This window comes from Mobula hypostoma, chromosome 12 (genome assembly GCF_963921235.1).
Source record: "Mobula hypostoma chromosome 12, sMobHyp1.1, whole genome shotgun sequence".
Classification (NCBI taxonomy): Eukaryota; Metazoa; Chordata; class Chondrichthyes; order Myliobatiformes; family Myliobatidae; genus Mobula; species Mobula hypostoma.
Genome location: NC_086108.1, coordinates 34,976,902 through 34,995,419, shown reverse-complemented (window position 1 = coordinate 34,995,419; position 18,518 = coordinate 34,976,902). Strand labels below are relative to the sequence as shown.

Genomic DNA, 18,518 nt, shown 5'->3' with positions numbered 1-18,518 from the left:
CAGAGGATAGGCAAGGAGTATAGTGAGAGGGACAGAGGGAGAGAAAGGAGAGAGAGAAAATAATCATAATAAATAAATAATGGATGGGGTACCAGGGGGAGGTGGGGCATTAACGGAAGTTGGAGAAGTCAATGTTCATGCCATCAGGTTGGAGGCTACCCAGACGGAATACAAGGTGGTGTTCCTCCAACCTGAGTGTGGCTTCATCTTGATAGTCGAGGAGGCCGTGGATAGACATATCAGAATGGGAATGGGACGTGGAATTACAATGTGTGGCCACTGGGAGATCCTGCTTTCTCTGGCGGACAGAGCGTAGGTGTTCAGCAAAGGTCTCCCAGTCTGCGTCGGGTCTCGCCAATATATAGAAGGCCGCATTGGGAGCACTGGACGCAGTATATTACCCCAGCCGACTCACAAGGGAAGTGTCGCCTCACCTGGAAGGACTGTCTGGGGCCCTGAATGGTGGTAAGGGAGGAAGTGTAAGGTCATGTATAGCACTTGTTCCGCTTACAAGTGCCGGGAGGGAGATCGGTGGGAAGGGATAGTAGGGACGAATGGACAAGGGAGTCGCGTAGGGAGCGATCCCTGCGGAAAGCGGGGTGGGGGGCTGGAGGGACAGATGTGCTTAGCGGTGGGATCCCGTTGGAGGCTGGTGATCTGACTTTAAACTAGAAAAAGGAGAGTTAGAGAATTAAAAAAATTAACACCAAAGTTGTTAGGCATGATTAAAAAGCATATCAAGTTACGGTATAGTGGTTATAAATAGTCAATGAATACAAAATTGATTTGTAAAAATAAAAGGTAAATTTAAAAGACTTTGTAATAAATTTAGGGTATGCAAAATAAAACTTAAGAACTATATTGGGAGATGTATAGAGATAATTACTTAAGTTTCACAAAAAGATTAAGGGCATAATAAATTAAGTTAGCAAAATAATTTGAATATCAACGTTAATTTTAAGGGAATAAAAATGGAACACCATTAAACAAAATGGAAAATTTTACTGATAGATGTATCTACCCAGTGGAAAATTTTAACGGTGCGGAACTGCTTCAAGGCAGAGTGACTTGGTTAAGCAGTTCCAGTAAAGTTATTTTTTGTTTTGTGTGTGAGAGGTGCTACTGGCCACCAATTAGCCACTGCGAAGTAACTTTCCGATGTTTTTCCTCCACGGAGAATAAAAAGTGCCCTGTTTAAAGAAACATTAAAAAACATATGTATATGGGCATTAAAGCTCCTAACTGGGGCAGCTTTGTCACTCATGTGACCGCCCGGGACGGGTCGCCCTTTCATTGAAGTGTCGAACCTCCGGTGAACTTCAGAGGCTTCACGAACTCGACACTCGTCTCGCTCGATGAGACTCGGTTTTCCGGACCCTGAATAACCCAATCAGAGACCCGGAGTTAATTACGTCATGCGTTTGTTTGTAGGGCTCTGAAAAGGGGCGTGGCGATGACGTGACCGTGTAGGCCCGATCGATCGAACGGGTGGCGGCGGAGTCGGCCCCGGACCCACGGCCTTGTTTACAGTCAGGCTGTCGCACCAAGGCCGATCGCGAGTTCGTCCGAGCCGCCGCCACGTCATGGCGATGTATGGCGGGTCGAGGCCGAGACCCAGATACCGCGGTGGTTGTGGCGGCGGCGGTGGCGGAGCGGCGCGCGGTTGGTACTCAGAGCCGGAGCGGGGCTGCAATGTTCTTCCGCCGTCGGGAGTCTTCCAGGCCAATGGGCGCCTGTGGCGGGCGCAGCGATGCCTCGGCAAAGGCTCCTCGGCCGCTGTCTATGGTGTGACGTCGGGGACGGCGCGGGCCGCCGTCAAACAATTCGTTCATGACACCAAGTCAGACTACGGCTTCCTGACGGAGAGCGGGGTCCTGGAGGACTTGCAGGGCCACAGGAACATCGGTAAATATCCGAGGGACTGGTGGGAGCGGAGCCCGGGGCACCTGTGGGCAAGGACGTTCCCCGGTACACGCCACCCCGTCCCAGTATGTATTGCCCTCCCCACAACCCTAGGTACACGCTACCCTTCTGTTTTCTTCCCCCCCCCCACACACACACATACGCTATCCCACCCCACCCACACTCACCCTTTTATACATTGCCCCCGGCCCATGCATATTACCCCCATCCACACCTAACCACTGATGCTGCATCCTCAGTTCCGCCTGCCGTTCGCCATCCCCAACCACTTGTCCTTGCAGCTTGTGTTGCCCTTCTCTGCTCCACGTACATTCTCAGCGACTGCATTTTGACACCAACAAGTGTGGAATAATGCCCATCTTTTTGTGTGAACTTGATAGCAACCCACGCTCTGTACGTGCGAAAAGCCTATAGTGGGTTGCTGCCAAATTCACCACCCACCCTGCCAATCAAAACTAAAGTGTAGGTGTGAAGGACCTAATTCCCAAATCACTGTCCCGCATTGTTAATGTGTGTTTCTTTACAGATGCTGATTTGGTTCATTTCTGTCATTTTCCATTTAGTAATGGGTGTTAGACCATTACATATCTTCACCTCATACTTTATGATCAGATGTTTCTGTTTGGGTCTATTTGCAGAAATGACAGAACAAGGCATAAATGGAAAGAAATGATACTGCAGCAATTGGATCATTAAATTTATGTAACACAATTAGTAAGTTTCAGCCTATCACAGATGCCGCTATACAAACAAATTTATATCAGACCCCATCTGCTCCATTGGGTTAATATAAAATATGCTGTGGCACAATTTCAGGGAAATGTTTCAGTATTTACGCCCAGTCAGTATCCAAAATAAGTTAATAATTGCCAGTTGTTTGCATATTCTTTTGCTGTGTTTAAACATAGCTCTACTTTAGAAGAGCTTTATTGGCTACCAAGTGTTTTACAATGATCTGAGTGTACAGGTAGACTAAGCATAATCTTGATGCACTGCAGTATGTAATGCTACTAAAACTAGATTACGTTGAATAAAAATGAGGTGGTAAATTAGAATTTGCATATCATGTGGACTGTAATCTAATTGCTCCTTGCCTTTTTTTTCCAAATCAGTGTCCATTTGAAGAAGGCAACTGTACAGCCATTAGTATTACAGGTATTCAAATAGCTCAATGAGAAGTATACATAAATTATCACTGTCAAGATATATTGCAGTTAACATTAAGCATATTCAGTACAGACATAAATGGATGAAACACATGTTCCTTGTCGTTTGGAATCATGAAAATGTAAGTGATGAGAAACTTTCTAGAATGAATTTACACCAGGAAACCAGTGCACATGTGAATATCCCTGGGGGAAGGCATACTTATTCAAAAAAAAACAATCTTAAGTTTGTTGCCCTACCTTTTTGAGAGGCCTGTAGCCAATTTTTCTAAATGGGGAAAAAATACTCAATTTCTTTTGCACCTTTCCGGCAAACAATACTTTAAGTGTAGGAGTAATGTAGAAAACCAGGAACCAGCTTAAATACAGAATATCAAAAGTAAAAGTTGAGTACATAGTCATTTGCACAAGTACATGTATGCACAGGAGCAATGAAAAAATGTTACCTGCAGCAGCATCTTAGGAATATAGCATCAAAGACAGATGATTCACAAGAAGAACTTAAACAACTTTTACGAGAAAGAAAACAATTAGGATAAAAAAAAAGTCCATGTAATGCAAAATGATTGGAGTGCTGTACTGTTACTAAACTAGTGATTAGGTGTACCTAATAATAATGTATTTTTAGACAGTTCAACAGAGTGAATTGCATTTCTGTTTGAATATTAAAATATCTTTTATATCAACCTGAAAACAAGTTCATGTGGCAAAAGAAGTTTTAATTTTCCAATTATTTGTGTGCACAACTGTTTCAGTGTGTATAATTTCAATTAAAAATATATTGTGATCACTGCAGGTGTTGAAGGCTGAAGAGGATTGTATGAAAATAAATTGATGAACAAACAAATTGTGTGCTGATTAACACGCATCCCAGTCTATCACATCAGATGTTTTGCACAATCACTATACTGGTTACTCATTTCTATTTCTATGCAATGAGGATTTTTTAGTACGCAATTTTTTTTCTTGGCCCTTGTTATCAAAGCACTTGGAAAAATGCATGGAGGAGAGTAACATGTATTTTACAATTGTATCATATCTTATACATACCTTGTGACATTGCAGTGATGTTACAATTATTTGTAGAAGGTCAGAACAGGGAGAACACTGTCCTCTTGGTAAATATGAAAGCATAGCTAGAACAACATTTGAAGATTTTGTATCATACCCACACTCTGATCAAAATGCTCTATCCGAAAGACCTTGGCTTCAGAGGAACTTATGATAGGAACTGAAATAATGCAACTAATATTTTAATGTTTAGTTTTAAACACTATGCTTCTGTAAAAATGTTTTTTTCCATTGTTAATTTCCACATTGTTTACTGTCTTCTCCATTTTGGATTCTTCATTTGTTGCTCACTATATTAATAGAACAAGTTTTTATTCAGCACATCACGACTTCTGTTCTGATCAGATGTTTGAACTTAATTTGACTTTACCATTGTCACAGCTGGCTTGAAAAGAGGTCCTTTCCCTCTATGGTTGAATCAAATGTCTCTTCCATTTGAGCCATAATAAGTGCAATCACAATTAGGAAGTAATTATTTTATAGTATCATTATGTGATTGGGTAAACTGTATCTTTGACAATGACAGTAATTTAATGCTCTAGAAAAGGTACTTCATTACATTTCCATGTGCCATTTCTCTTCTATTATAAAAATATTTGTCTCACAGATGGCAGTATTTGTCCCACGCGTAACTAGATAGAGCCTGGGAAGTTGTGCCATGTGGATTCAGTAAACTGGTGGTAATGATTATGATGCAGTAGTTCTTGCAATATCATAGTGAGCAGTCCAGTAAATAATCAAACCACACATATAATGTGTTTATTGAGCTGAGTAATATTAAAGAAGATTATGCGAAAGTAATTCTGAAAGTATAAGTGGCTACTTTTAAAATTAAAGGTTAAATATCCTGGGAAAGCAAAGGATCGAATGTAATAAGCACATAATTGGATCAATGAAAATGAAATCAAGGAAAAGCAACTGTATTGAAACAAATGTAAAATTACAAAATAAAGTACAACACAATACGGGAACAAGGACCAGGAAGTCATTAAGTACAATATTTTTATTTTGCAGTGTAAACTCATTTTGTCATTTGTGCTGTCTTGTCTCATACCCTTCTACAGACATCCCCTTTTGTTCTTTCTTCCTGCATATTAATGTATATTTCTCCTCAACTTTCACCAGTTATGATATAAAAAAATTGTTCTGAAACATTAACTGCGTTGTTTCCTGACCTGCTGAATATTTCTAGCTTCTGTTTTTATTTAAGATTTTTATTTTACTCTTCTGTTATATTAATTTGTTTCCTTAGTATTATAGTATTGAGGAAGGTCAAAAGAATGATAGAGGATAAACGTATACAGCTACAATTTTTATTTAAGCAGGCGCATATAATTTGTAACTTTTGGTAGTGTAGCAAAAGTTCCAGGAAATTTAACAACAGATAAGAGAAGAACATTCTAATGTCTTTTCGGATCAAGTTACCCAGACGATACATCACTCTGACGGGCAAGCCTTTTCCATTTGAAAAGGGTGGATCAATTTATACCTGCAGCCACACAGCTCTTGGATATCCAGAGCTTTAAAAGAAATGCAAATGATCAAAAATGTAGACCCTCAGTATTGTATAAAAAAGCCCCACTGAAGTGCTTTAAAAGTAGAATTAAATGTGAATTTGTTGTTGGTATGCAATGTTAAAGTTAACTAGGTTTCCAAAAGTCCTTTAGTTGTTTAAAAATATGAACATAACTTGTAATTAAACTCTGCATTTCTGAACAGGACAGTAAAGATAGTGAATACATTGTAAAGTAATTTCATCAAATCAGTTATACTCAAATATTGATTTTACCACCAAAATTTGAAATGCACTGGATCAGGATGATTCATAGAGTGCAGATCTAATACTGTGTAGTGTAAAGTGTTTATCTAGTACTGCTTGCTATTAGTCCCATCAGCACTGATTATTTTATCTGAAAGGACATTCCTTTCTTAGAAATCTAAATCATTTGATTTACAGAGCATAGTATGTTTAGAACCCCCTGTATAAAATTAAAATGGGAAATAATTTAATAGGCCTTTATATATTAGATCTAATTTGGGTTCAGGGTTAGATTCCAGTAAAACAAAACAACATTTGAAGAATTTCATTTCAAGCATTACCTCAAGTGCAGAATGCTCCAAAAGCTTTCATATCTAATAAAGTGGCCATTGGCATTATGAAGATGCAGCTATATTCTATAAACAGCAAGAGAGACAAATGACCGGTTAATAGTAATGAAGACAGCTCACCAAGTCTGTGCCGACCAGCAAGCACCAATTTTTTACACCAATCATATCCTAGCCTATTTCCCATATTCCCATCAATTCCTCTTTCTCTCCCCTCCCCCATTATTCTACACTCATCTACACGATGAAGACAATTAATCCAGCAAACCATGGATTTTTTGATGAAATTGGAGCATCCCAGAGAGTGGAAATTCCACACATATAACACTAGGGACCAGGACTGAACTCTTCGTTGGAGCTGGGAAGCAGAATCTGTACAGCTGCACAAGTGTGCTGTCCCATTACAATTTAATGTGTTTGAAGGATGATTATAAATGGAAGGAAGACAGCAAACCTCTTGCTTGCCTTCAGATAATGTCACATTATCTTTTATATCCACATGACTAGGCTTCAGTTTAACATCGTGGCCAGTGATACAATAGATATTACAGAAACAAAAGATGTTAACACATGAATTCATCCAAAGTTTAAAATAGGTTCAAAAATGGGTAGACCCAGTAAATGGAGCTGTCTCTGTTGATAAATAGCTACTTAAACTTTAGTAATGACATATTTAAATTTTTTATGGTATATGTAAACTTTCCAAAAATAATTGAATTACAGCAAAGACATCTTCATTTACCAGCTCTTGGGCTCAGCTTAGTAGAAAGGCATACAAATATTACAGTGTCATTTAGTACAATTGACCTGCACAATGTTTCCTTTCATTTGCCATGTGAGTTTCCACTCTAGTAGCTGCAGCAATGGTTTTCTCCCTGAAGCCAGGCTCCTGGATAGAGGTTTATCCTGCAATACGTGATGGGCTCTACTTCCAGAAATGCTATGACAGTTACTTAAGCTGGCAAAACACTGAGTACATGTATGAGTATAGATTTGTATAACACATCAACACTTTGGTCCACCACATCAATGCAAACTGTTTTGCTCATCTGTGCTAATCCCCTTTCCCTGCAGGACAACATCCTTCTCTGCCTTGCCTATTTAAGTGTCTGTCTAAGTGCCTCATAAATGTTGTAATTATGTCTGATTCCCTTAGTAAAAACAGACCTCTTAAAAATTTCGATCTCTTGCTTCAGCTCTATGCCCTCTTGGTTTTAATACCCCTAAATGAGAAAAATACTTTGATTATACCATTTATGCCTCCCATATTCTTGCATACTTGCATCAAGTTGAAAATATTTGGGAATTTGTAGGAATGAATAATGATCAGAAAATATTTTAAATTAAGGAATCATGGTATTTCTAAAAGTTTTAAATATTTATAAAAAGTAAATTAGCTGAAACTGGATGTAAATTACTTAAGTTCTGATGAAGGGTGTCAACTCAAAGCATTGGTTAGCCCTTGCCACCATAGGTGCAGTCTGACCCACTGAGTTCCTCCAGCTTTTTAAGTGTTTTCCTGAAACTTGCCTGCCTCCTCAAAACCATTTTCTCTCCATGGGAGTTAATGGTGTTGCAGTGGCCAAATATTTTTGTCAGATTGGACTGTAAATTTATGCACCACCGACTTAAAATACCAACAGGGTCCTATTTGTAAAGGAGGGGTTTTCCTGTTCCTCAACATTTTGAATTTTTAACATCTTAACATTTTAAACTCTTGACCAGCTTTAGGAAACAATTGTTTATTCATTTCATTCTGTGATGCAAATTACTTGTAACATTTGATAACAAAGCTGTGAAGTGACTTTGGGCACGTGAAAACACATCAGATGGAAAGGAAGAGACCCTTCGTCAGTCCTGATGATGGGTCTCGGCCCGAAACGTCGACTGTACCTCTTCCTATAGATGCTGCCTAGCCAGCAATTTTTATGTGTGTTGCTTGAAATTCCAGCATCTGCAGATTTCCTCATGTTTGCGAGATGGAAAGGAAGCTTTCTAATCCCCCTGAAGTACAAAAGTGGTTTTGCAAATAAGTTTAAAAAGGAACTGGAGTTAGAAATATAATTTATACATTTAAATCAGTGGTTTGGCTATTCCCTGGTAGTGTATTGACTTTTTCAAAGGAAGTTGTTTATGCAGTCTTGGTAATGAGAACACAAAACAAGCTACACACATCAAAGTTGCTGGTGAACGCAGCAGGCCAAGGCAGCATCTCTAGGAAGAGGTACAGCCTCCGGGTCCAACATATTATTCTCCGTAACTTCCGCCACCTCCAACGGGATCCCACCACTAAACACATCTTTCCCTCCCCCCGTCTGCTTTCCACAGGGATCGCTCCCTACGCGACTCCCTTGTCCATTCGTTCCCCCCATCCCTCCCCACTGATCTCCCTCCTGGCACTTATCCTTGTAAGCGGAACAAGTGCTACACATGCCCTTACACTTCCTCCCTTATCACCATTCAGGGCCCCAGACAGTCCTTCCAGGTGAGGCGACACTTCACCTGTGAGTCGGCTGGGGTGATATACTGCGTCTGGTGCTCCCGATGTGGCCTTCTATATATTGGCGAGACCCAACGCAGACTGGGAGACCGCTTTGCTGAACACCTACGCTCTGTCTGTCAGAGAAAGCAGGATCTCCCAGTGGCCACACATTTTAATTCCACATCCCATTCCCATTCTGACATGTCTATCCACGGCCTCCTCTACTGTAAACATGAAGCCACACTCAGGTTGGAGGAACAACACCTTATATTCCGTCTGGGTAGCCTCCAACCTGATGGCATGAACATTGACTTCTGTAACTTCCGTTAATGCCCCACCTCCCCCTCATACCCCATCCGTTATTTATTTTTATACACACATTCTTTCTCTCACTCTCCTTTTTCTCCCTCTGTCCCTCTGAATATACCTCTTGCCCATCCTCTGGGTCCCCCCCCCGGGTCTTTCTCCCCGGACCTCTTGTCCCATGATCCTCTCATATCCCTTTTGCCAATCACCTGTCCAGCTCTTGGCTCCATCCCTCCCCCTCCTGTCTTCTCCTATCATTTTGGATCTCCCCCTCCCCCTCCCACTTTCAAATCTCTTACTAACTCTTCCTTCAGTTAGTCCTGACGAAGGGTCTCGGCCTGAAACGTTGACGGTACCTCTTCCTAGAGATGCTGCTTGGCCTGCTGCATTCACCAGCAACTTCGATGCGTGTTGCTTGAATTTCCAGCATCTGCAGAATTCCTGTTGTTTACACAAAACAAGCTGACTTTCTCCATTGTTTAAGTCACTTCAAATGAGGTCAAAACTTTTGAGTGCAAATTTCAATAACTAAGATCAAGATTTTGCAATTAATTTACCATCTCTGCACAATGGTTTTCATATTTTTCTCAGTCTGATATCCATTGTAAATTTTTAAAATCTGGTACTTAAAACAGCAGTGGAAGGCAAAGAGAAATGCCACCTTTCATATCCATTTCTAAAAGTCCCAATATTGTATTTTGGAAGTGAAATCATAATCTAGAAAACATCTGCCAATCTGCACACAATGAGCTCTGACAATCTGCAGTGTTATATTTTGATGATATTAAAAATATTGTTTAGAGCACTAAGGATATCGTTCCTGCTCTTCAAAATTGTGCCACAGGATCTTTTAAGTTAATGCAGATGGTAGGTAATACCCTTTTTCTTCAATAGCACTGTTAAAACATTTGTATCATACATCTGATTATACATTTTAAAACTGCAAGATCAGTGTGTGTTATTTGTACTTTGATATTGACCAAGATTCCCAAAAACACATTCACTAAAATGTTATTTCGTGTGATAGTAAAACGGGCATTTGCAACACAGAACTGGAAGCTTGTGACGAAGATAATACAATAACAGAAAAGGAATATTCTATCATTTCATGTGGATTAATTCCATAATTTCTTCTTTATATTCCAGTAACTCTATATGGGAGATTTTCTAACTTATCCTACCCAAACCAACGTTGCAACTGCATTTTGCTTGAACTGTTGGATGTCAGTGTCTCTGAGTTGCTGCTACACTCCATTAATCGAGGGCATTCGATGTGGATGATCCAGCATTGTGCACGGGATGTTCTGAATGCACTGGCTTTTATTCACCATGAGGGTTATGTGCATGCAGACCTCAAACCTTGTAACATCCTCTGGAGTGCAGAGGATGAATGTTTTAAACTCATAGACTTTGGGCTTAGTTTCCAGGAGGGAAATCAGGTAAATTAGATAGTTCATTAAGTAAGAATATAGCAACAATTGTTCAAATATTTTTAAAAGCATAGTTTGTTAAACATTTGCTCACTATTTAATAGCAAAAACTTGCAATGATATTAATACTTTAAATGAATATTATTGAAATAAATGTAATACTGCTCATTTCCTTCTGGACTTTATTTGAAAGGATTATCTGATCTGACATTTTAGTAAGTTTTCTAAAGTAAAGGAGGTGTGTAAGCATTGAGGAAGACAAATCAAGTGTCTAGTTTGAAAGCGGTGGTGCCAGAATTGCAGTTAACATGCAGCTTAAATCTTGAAGGACTCAACAATCACAATACAGTTTTAGTAAGCAGAAAACTATTTCTGGTAGTTTTTGGTGAGGTAAATGACGAGTTAGAAAACTTCTTTATATCAGGAGGAGCAGGCATGAAATTTTGAAAAACTGGCTATTTTTATGGGGAGATTACATGTTAAATAAATTATGTCAATAAAATTAAAGGTTCATTCCTTTCACAGAAGTCTGAATTTTAAACATAATCATTGGAAGTTGCCGTGGATGAAATAATAAGCATAATCAACTGCTTGAGCTTTTAATAGCCAAATATCTTAAGTAGTTACAAATGAACAATCAAGCAAAATAAATTGAATTAATCTTTAAAATGTAGCTTTCTGTCTTTAACTTTTATAGTTAATTTTGGCAAGAAGTTAGAAGTTGTTGACCATTTATTGAGTAAGCAGTTTCTTTGGCATATGACAGTTGTTTTCTTAAAGTAAATTTATTAATAAATCTTCCAATAGCAAAATGCATTTTATTATAGTACAGTGTTCCAGAGGGCTTTACAGGAGCTAAATTAAGTACTGTAACTTGCTTGAAAGGATCTGGAAATTGCTTACTTGACCTACTTTAGGATATGGTAATCAAAGTTTCAATCATAATCTGTCTTTGTTTGCATATTCTATGCAGGATGTAAAATACATCCAAACGGATGGTTACAGAGCTCCTGAAGCGGAGTTGCATAATATTCTTGCACAGATGGGATTGGAAAGTAATACAGAATGCACAACAGCAGTTGATATTTGGAGTCTGGGAATAATTTTGCTGGAAATGTTCTCAGGAATTAAACTGAAAGAGACAATCAAATCTCTGCAATGGAAGGTAAGAAGTGATATTTACTAGACCAAGATATTTAAAATATGCATTGTAATGTTGATTTACAGGTCAACATCAACTGAAAATGGACATGTTTGACAGTCAGATATGTAGAGACATTGCAGCTAGTTATAAACATAATGGATTAGCATTAGTGGGAGATAAGGGTGACATGATAGCATAGTGGTTGGCACAGTTCTTTACAGCACCAGCAATCACTGATCAGAGTTCAATACCCACCTCTGTCTGTAAGGAGTTTGTATGTTCTCCCTGTGATCGCATTAGTTTTCTGTAGGTGCTCCAGTTTCCTTCCACATTCCACATATGACAAACAAAGCTAATCTTTAAAATCTTTTAAAGATTTTAACCTCCGTGTTGTTGGCAGTATGAATGGTATGGACAGAGTGGATTGTGTGAAATATGCCCAAGAAAGCTTTTTATTAATATATTGAGGGAACTACTAGAGTGGGTTTCAACACTAGGGCACCCCTTGGGAAATTAGTTTAGTCAAGTTTATTTGGATGTGCACAAGTGGAATATGCAAAAGAAAAGCAAGCAGTATTCACAAGAAAAACAAATTAAATATAAATTAGGCATATTTTTTCCAAGAAAGAACACAACTAGAATTAAAAAAACACAAAATCCATTTTAGTGTAGTGATCAAAGTTGTCCTAGTGTTATTAAACTGTAGTGATTAGAACCAAATGGTTGAAAGGAAATAGCCATTCTTGAAACTGATGGTGTGAACTTCATGTTTCTGCCCAGCGGTAGTTGCAAGATGGTATAGCCTGGATAGTAGGGATTGTTGACAATAGATGTTGCCTTCTCCTTGTAGGTAGTAATAAGGTAAGGCATGTGGAGGAATTGTCTGTCAGCGAACATTTTAGATACAGTGACCATAATTCCCTTAGATTTAAAATAGTTGTGGAGAAGGATACTGTGGATTCCATTGCTGGGGATCCAGGAACTAGAGCTGAGCAAATTTTAGAGCCATTAGACAGGATCTTGCAGGGGTTGATCAGGTGAAATTGTTAGAAGTAAATTTATTATCAAAGAACATGTGTATCACCATATATAGTCCCGAGATTCATTTTCTTGTGGGCATACTGAATAATTATGGAATAATAACCATGACAGAATCAGTGAAAAACTACACCAACTTGGGTGGTCAATCGGTGTGCAAAAGGCAACAAGCTGTGCAAATACAAAAAGAAGGAAATAATAATAATTAATAAATAAACAATAAATATCAAGACCATGAAATGAAGACTCTTTGAAAGTGAGTCCATTGGTTGTGGGAACATTTTAGTGATCGGGCAAGTGAAGTAAGAGCCTGATGATCGAGAAGTAGTAACTGTTCCTGAACCTGGTAGTATGAGTCCTGAGGTTCCTGTACCTTCTTGATGGCAGCAACACAGCAGCAAGAAGAGAACATGTCCTAGGTGGTGGGGGTCCCTGATAATAGATACTGCTTATCTGCCACAGCATTTGGGAGCTCAGTGAAAGGCTTTAAGGTCACGAGTTCAGGGCCTGCATGGGTGAAGGGCAAGACCAACAGGTTTCAGACACTATGGTTGACAAGAGATTTTGAGTCCTGGTTAAGAAAAAGAAAGAGGCAATTACTGCGCATGAACAATTGGGAACTTGTAAATATCTCGATGGCTACAAGTGGTATAGGAATGCACTTAAGAGAGAAGTTAGGAGGGCAGAAAGTAGGATATGAGAAGAATCTAGCAGATAAAGTGAGACCTAATCCAAAGAAATTCTGTAGGTATATCAGAAGGATGACTTGGGAGAGAGTAAATCCCTTTAAAGATCAGCAGGCCCTTTGTGGGACTAAAGGAAATGGGTAAGATTTTTAATGAATATTTTATTTCTCCAGTTTTTCATGGAGTTAAACCAATGGCAATAACAGAAATGGGGAAAATAAGTGGTGTTGTTTTAAACCTCATATGAATGAACAGGGTGGAACATTGGAGGCCGAGTGCATTCTTCTCAAGCCCATCACTCTTACTGGGCATAGGCCAGTGACAGTAGCTTGTCCCAAGTCCTCTGTCCTTGGCCACTTTCAAGTTGTTTCCAGGTGTTTAGAATTCTTCATCTCCCAGGACGAGGTCTTTGGAGCTTCTGTTGGTGTTTCTGTAGCTCTGGGTTTTACAGGATGGAGTTGCTAGCCCCATGATCGGTCCTCCTCCTTTTGCAGCCTGGTTTGGGACCATCCACGGCAGAGTTTTGAAGTTCACTGAGGTGGATAAATCTCCAGTACTTGATCTGGTGCATTCTCGGACCTTGTGGGAAGCTAGAGAAGAAATTGCGGAGGCCCTTATGGAGATTTCTTGCTCCATCTTTGGCCACAGGTGAAATTGCAATGGCTTGGAGAGTGGCTGATGTGGTATTAGTGTTTTAAAGGGGTAGCAAAAACAAGACAGGAATCTATGGGCCAGTAAATCTGACATTAGTGGTGGGTAAATTGCTGGAGGGGATTCTGAAGGACAGGATCTGATTTGGGACAGTCAACATGGCTTTGTGCATGTGAAATCATGTCTGACAAATCTCTTGGAGTTTTTTGAGGAGATATCAACAAGGGTCAGTAGTAGATTTTGTATGTATTAACTTTGACAAGGTCCCACTTGGTAAGCTGATAATGCAAGATGAGGTTGCAGGTTGCATAGGGTTCAGGGGAGCTGGCAAGGAATTGGCTCAATGATGGGGAGCTGAGAGTGATGCTTGAGGATTGTTTCTCAGACTGGAAACTTGGGTCTAGTAGTGTGCCACAGGGGTCGATGCAGGGACCTTTGTTGTTTGTAATTTATATAATTACAAATGTGAATGCACAAAGCATGCTTAGAAAGTTTGCTGATGATACTGAGGTAGGTTGTGTTGTAGATAGTGTAGATGGTTACACAGGGGGATGGATATTTTATATTGCAAATATAAATGCAATAATATACAATATAATTATATTGTAGATTGTAAATAATTTCCACTATTGAGCATCTGCCAGAGTGTTTTTCATTTCCCACAAACACATCTAATTTAAAATTTTTATTTTGAAGTAACACGTGAGAGAGGCTCATGAGTGGAATTGGGCAAAATATGGGAAATAATAACATAGTAATTTTTCTCCAATTTTTAAAAAAAGATTGATTTGTTTTTTATGATTTCACTCAAAACTTCTGTTTTCTGATCTAATCATTTTTGTTCTGTTCTGTCTAGGCCAACAGTTCTGCTATCATAGATTCCATTTTTGCAAGTAAAGATATGGTATATTCAGCTATCCCAGTTTATCACCTCAGAGATGTTATTAAAAGGTAAATTATCATCCTCTAATATTTGCTAACTAAGATCTTTTCTTTATTTAAATGGATGTTGCTATTCACTTAAATAAAATGAAAGTTATACATGTGTATGCGCTTTTTGGGACAGGAAAAATATCTGTGCTATATCAAACTATGGAAAGATAATGAATAAGAGTGTTTTAAAGACAAATGTTATAGCTAGTAGTGTTAATTCAGCCAATCTTAATATTTATAAGCATTTGCTGTGAGGGATAACAAGAACAAAATATATAAAGGTTACTGTTTTATTAAATATGTTAAACTAGATTATTTAAGTTACTGGAGTGGCTTAATTCACAACCACTAACTCAGAGGTGAGACTACGTCCAATGAGCCAAAACTGAAATGATTGTCCCTACTTTAAATTATTTCAGTACAATACAGATAACTTAATGTGAATTTTACTCTTTTTAAGTAGCTCCTCAGTCAAAAAAATTACCAGTTTTCACTATTTAGAAAAAAGGCAGCGCGCGCCCCATGCAGCCAAGCTCCTCCCCCGGAACGGCATTCTAGCCTGCATTGCTTAAACACTTGCCTGTGAGCATCTTTGCATTATGTTGATTTATTTAGAGCATTCGTTAGCAAGATGAGTTCTAAGGTATCGGAAAAGCCTAAAAGAGCCCGTAAGGGTGTTACACTTAGCGTAAAACTAGACATAATTAAGCATTTCAATCGTGGTGAACGAAGTAAGGACAAAGTGAGTTTGGCTTGTGGAAGTTGACGAAGATGATGTTGAAGAAGTTTTGGCATCCCATGACCAAGAACTGATAGATGAAGAGCTGATGCATTTGAAAGAGGAAAGGATAACAATCGAAACCGAATGCAGTAGCAAACAGACGGAAAGTGAAGTCGTCCAGGAACTGAACGTGAAGCAGCTGCTTGAGATTTTCACTGCAATGATTGCAGAAAAATACAACTTTAATTTTGAAAGGGTACTTAGGTTTAGGGCGTATTTGCAGGATGGTTTGAGTGCATACAAAGAACTGTATGATAGAAAAATGCGCGAGGCTGAGCAGTCAAGCATACTGTTGTTTTCAAGCCTTCCACATCAGCCACAGCAGACGACGAACCTCGACCTTCGACATTGAGGCAGCTAGGCATAAAAGAAGATGACCTGCCTGCCCTGATGGAAACTTACGACGATGACATGACACCCCAGTGTCCCACCCCACCCCAACATCCGGGCCGCGGACCGATACCGGGCTGCAAAGAATGCAGCGGTGCAGCGGTAGCCGGGATGTACCCAGCACATCTTTAAGAAAAAAGCCGAAATAAACAAGCTAATTAATTAGGTGCCGCCCGGCACGTAAATGTCGGCCCAGATCAGAGGCGATTGCCGATTGCGTTGGCAGCCTGGAGGTTGGGGTCCACTGCACCACCCCAACCTCCGACAACTCAGCCTAACACACCATCATCAGTGTGCTTGGCACTGTCTTCCCGATTCCGGTAAGTGATACTACACTGTACATACTTTATTTCTACTTTATATAGGCTGTGTATTTTTATGTGTTATTTGGTATGATTTGGCAGCTTCATAGCTTAAAGGTTACTGGAGAGAGTGTTTCTGCCGAGAGCACTTGCGTGAGATTTTCGCTACGGTGGACAGTTCGGCAATGATTGTGGAAAAGTATTTCTACTTTATATAGGCTGTGCATTTATCATATCATTCCTGCTTTCACTATATGTTACTGTTATTTTAGGTTTTATGTGTTATTTGGCATGATTTGGTAGGTTATTTTTTGGGTCTGCGAATGCTCACAAATTTTTCCCATATAAATAAATGGTAATTGCTTCTTCACTTTACGACATTCTGGCTTACGAACCATTTCATAGGAACGCTATGCCTTCGGATGGCGGGGGAAACCTGTATATGGAAAAAGTAAATAAACTCAGTTTTCTGGATGCAAGCATGTGATCCTTCATGTTACAAAAAATCATGATGTAAACCATTTTGTAGAACACAGTCCCTTCCTCCTGCCCCCACACTGTAGCACAGAAGTCACCTGTAGTAGATTTCCAAACATAACTGAGTGGGAAGTCTTTGCTAACTGGATGAATATTAATATTATTAAAGCAAGTGTTTTGTAAGATAACACTATCCCTATATAATAATCATGCTTTATTATAGAAAGTAACTGAAATTTAAAAAAAAATCAGTTCTGATATTGATTCAGAAAGCTTCTATAGTGATATTAGAAATGTTAAAGTACATCATTGTGCATGGGTGAAAATAATTATATTCAACCCACAGCAGGATACTTGTTTATATAAAAAAATACTTCATTGCCACATTTTTCACCTTCCATTATTTAAATTACAGTATGCTTCATGATGACCCAGCACAAAGAGTAACAGCAGAAAGTGCTCTATACAACCCGTTCTTCAGTATTCCCTTTGGTAAGTTCAGTGTCCTTTATGAATTGCATATTGGTAAGAATCCAAAACCAGTGCTATGTGCGTACATAAAACTATTGAATTTACATTTTAATACAACTGTATTATGAATTAGATTGCAACTGAAATTTTAATCTGAAAATGTGAGATTTTTGTGTTCCTTTCATCGTTTGTACAGCTTAGCCATCCATTCTTATCCTGATAAGAAAAATAAATGAAAGTTGTAATTTAAATTATCATCAATTAAGGAGCAATTACAAATGTGTCATGTTTGATCGGCGCTGTTGTGTGAAAATCCACATTAGTTTGCACTGCAAGTGTAGCCCCCCTGACCACCCTCAGGGTCGCTCGGCTCGCTGTTGTCTAGGGAAACAGCCTCGGCCCCGCCAAACTGGGTAATTAGTTTGTGTGGATGCTGTGTGAGGTACCTCACCCCGCCCAAATAACAGACAAGACACCAGATGCAATTAAATGATTTACAGTTTATAGATATTACTGGAACTATATAATTAAAAGAGAATAAAATATAAAAGGAAAATAAAAGGCGCCACACTTATCAAAGTTCAATCTCTTCGTGCACAAAAAACCCGTTGGGGCTCAAGGACCTTCTTCTTCACCCTGCGACCCCCTCGGACCACCTCGACCGGCCGCCTGGGACCAACAACGGTGGTCGACCAGATGCTCCACATGAATCCGTCTCCGTCTCCGTCTCCGTCTCCTTGCCGAACGTCCCGCTCGGGGTCCGACCCCATTAGCGGACTCACAGCACCTCGTCCATCCTCTGTCTCGCTCTCCCGCCTTCTGCCCCAAAACCCCGCGCATCAGTATCTTCAAATACACCAAAACCATAACAACTATCCCAATTGGTTAATAACGTATTTCTTATCACCCTCTAAACCACAACAAGCTGCTAGCGCAAACTTTCTCAGCGTTTAAGACAACAAAGCCGCATTCCTCATATTAACATAACAAAGACGCCATTTTAATTCGCCTCCGCAGTAACATAAAAATCGAAACCCCCTTACGTAAGGTTCAGTCATATTTTTGGGATAGAAATGCCTTTACTTCCATCCCCTTTTCTTTTATGAAGAACCCTTGGAATGAGTTTAGCAAAGCATCTTAATCTTTTACTCCATCGCAATT

At 39.4% G+C, this 18,518-nt stretch overlaps 1 protein-coding gene across 1 annotated transcript in view; it reads left to right on the top strand.

Annotated features, from left to right (window-relative positions):
• The first annotated feature begins 316 nt into the window (after window positions 1–316).
• uhmk1 (U2AF homology motif (UHM) kinase 1) overlaps window positions 317–18,518 on the top strand; it is a 34,005-nt gene continuing 15,803 nt past the window's right edge. The window contains exons 1-6 of the mRNA XM_063063837.1: window positions 317–465; window positions 1,432–1,905; window positions 10,201–10,493; window positions 11,458–11,649; window positions 14,860–14,954; window positions 17,302–17,378. Of these exons, the coding sequence (XP_062919907.1) occupies window positions 1,584–1,905; window positions 10,201–10,493; window positions 11,458–11,649; window positions 14,860–14,954; window positions 17,302–17,378 (979 nt within the window). The 5' untranslated portion in view covers window positions 317–465; window positions 1,432–1,583. The remainder of the gene's footprint in view (window positions 466–1,431; window positions 1,906–10,200; window positions 10,494–11,457; window positions 11,650–14,859; window positions 14,955–17,301; window positions 17,379–18,518) is intronic.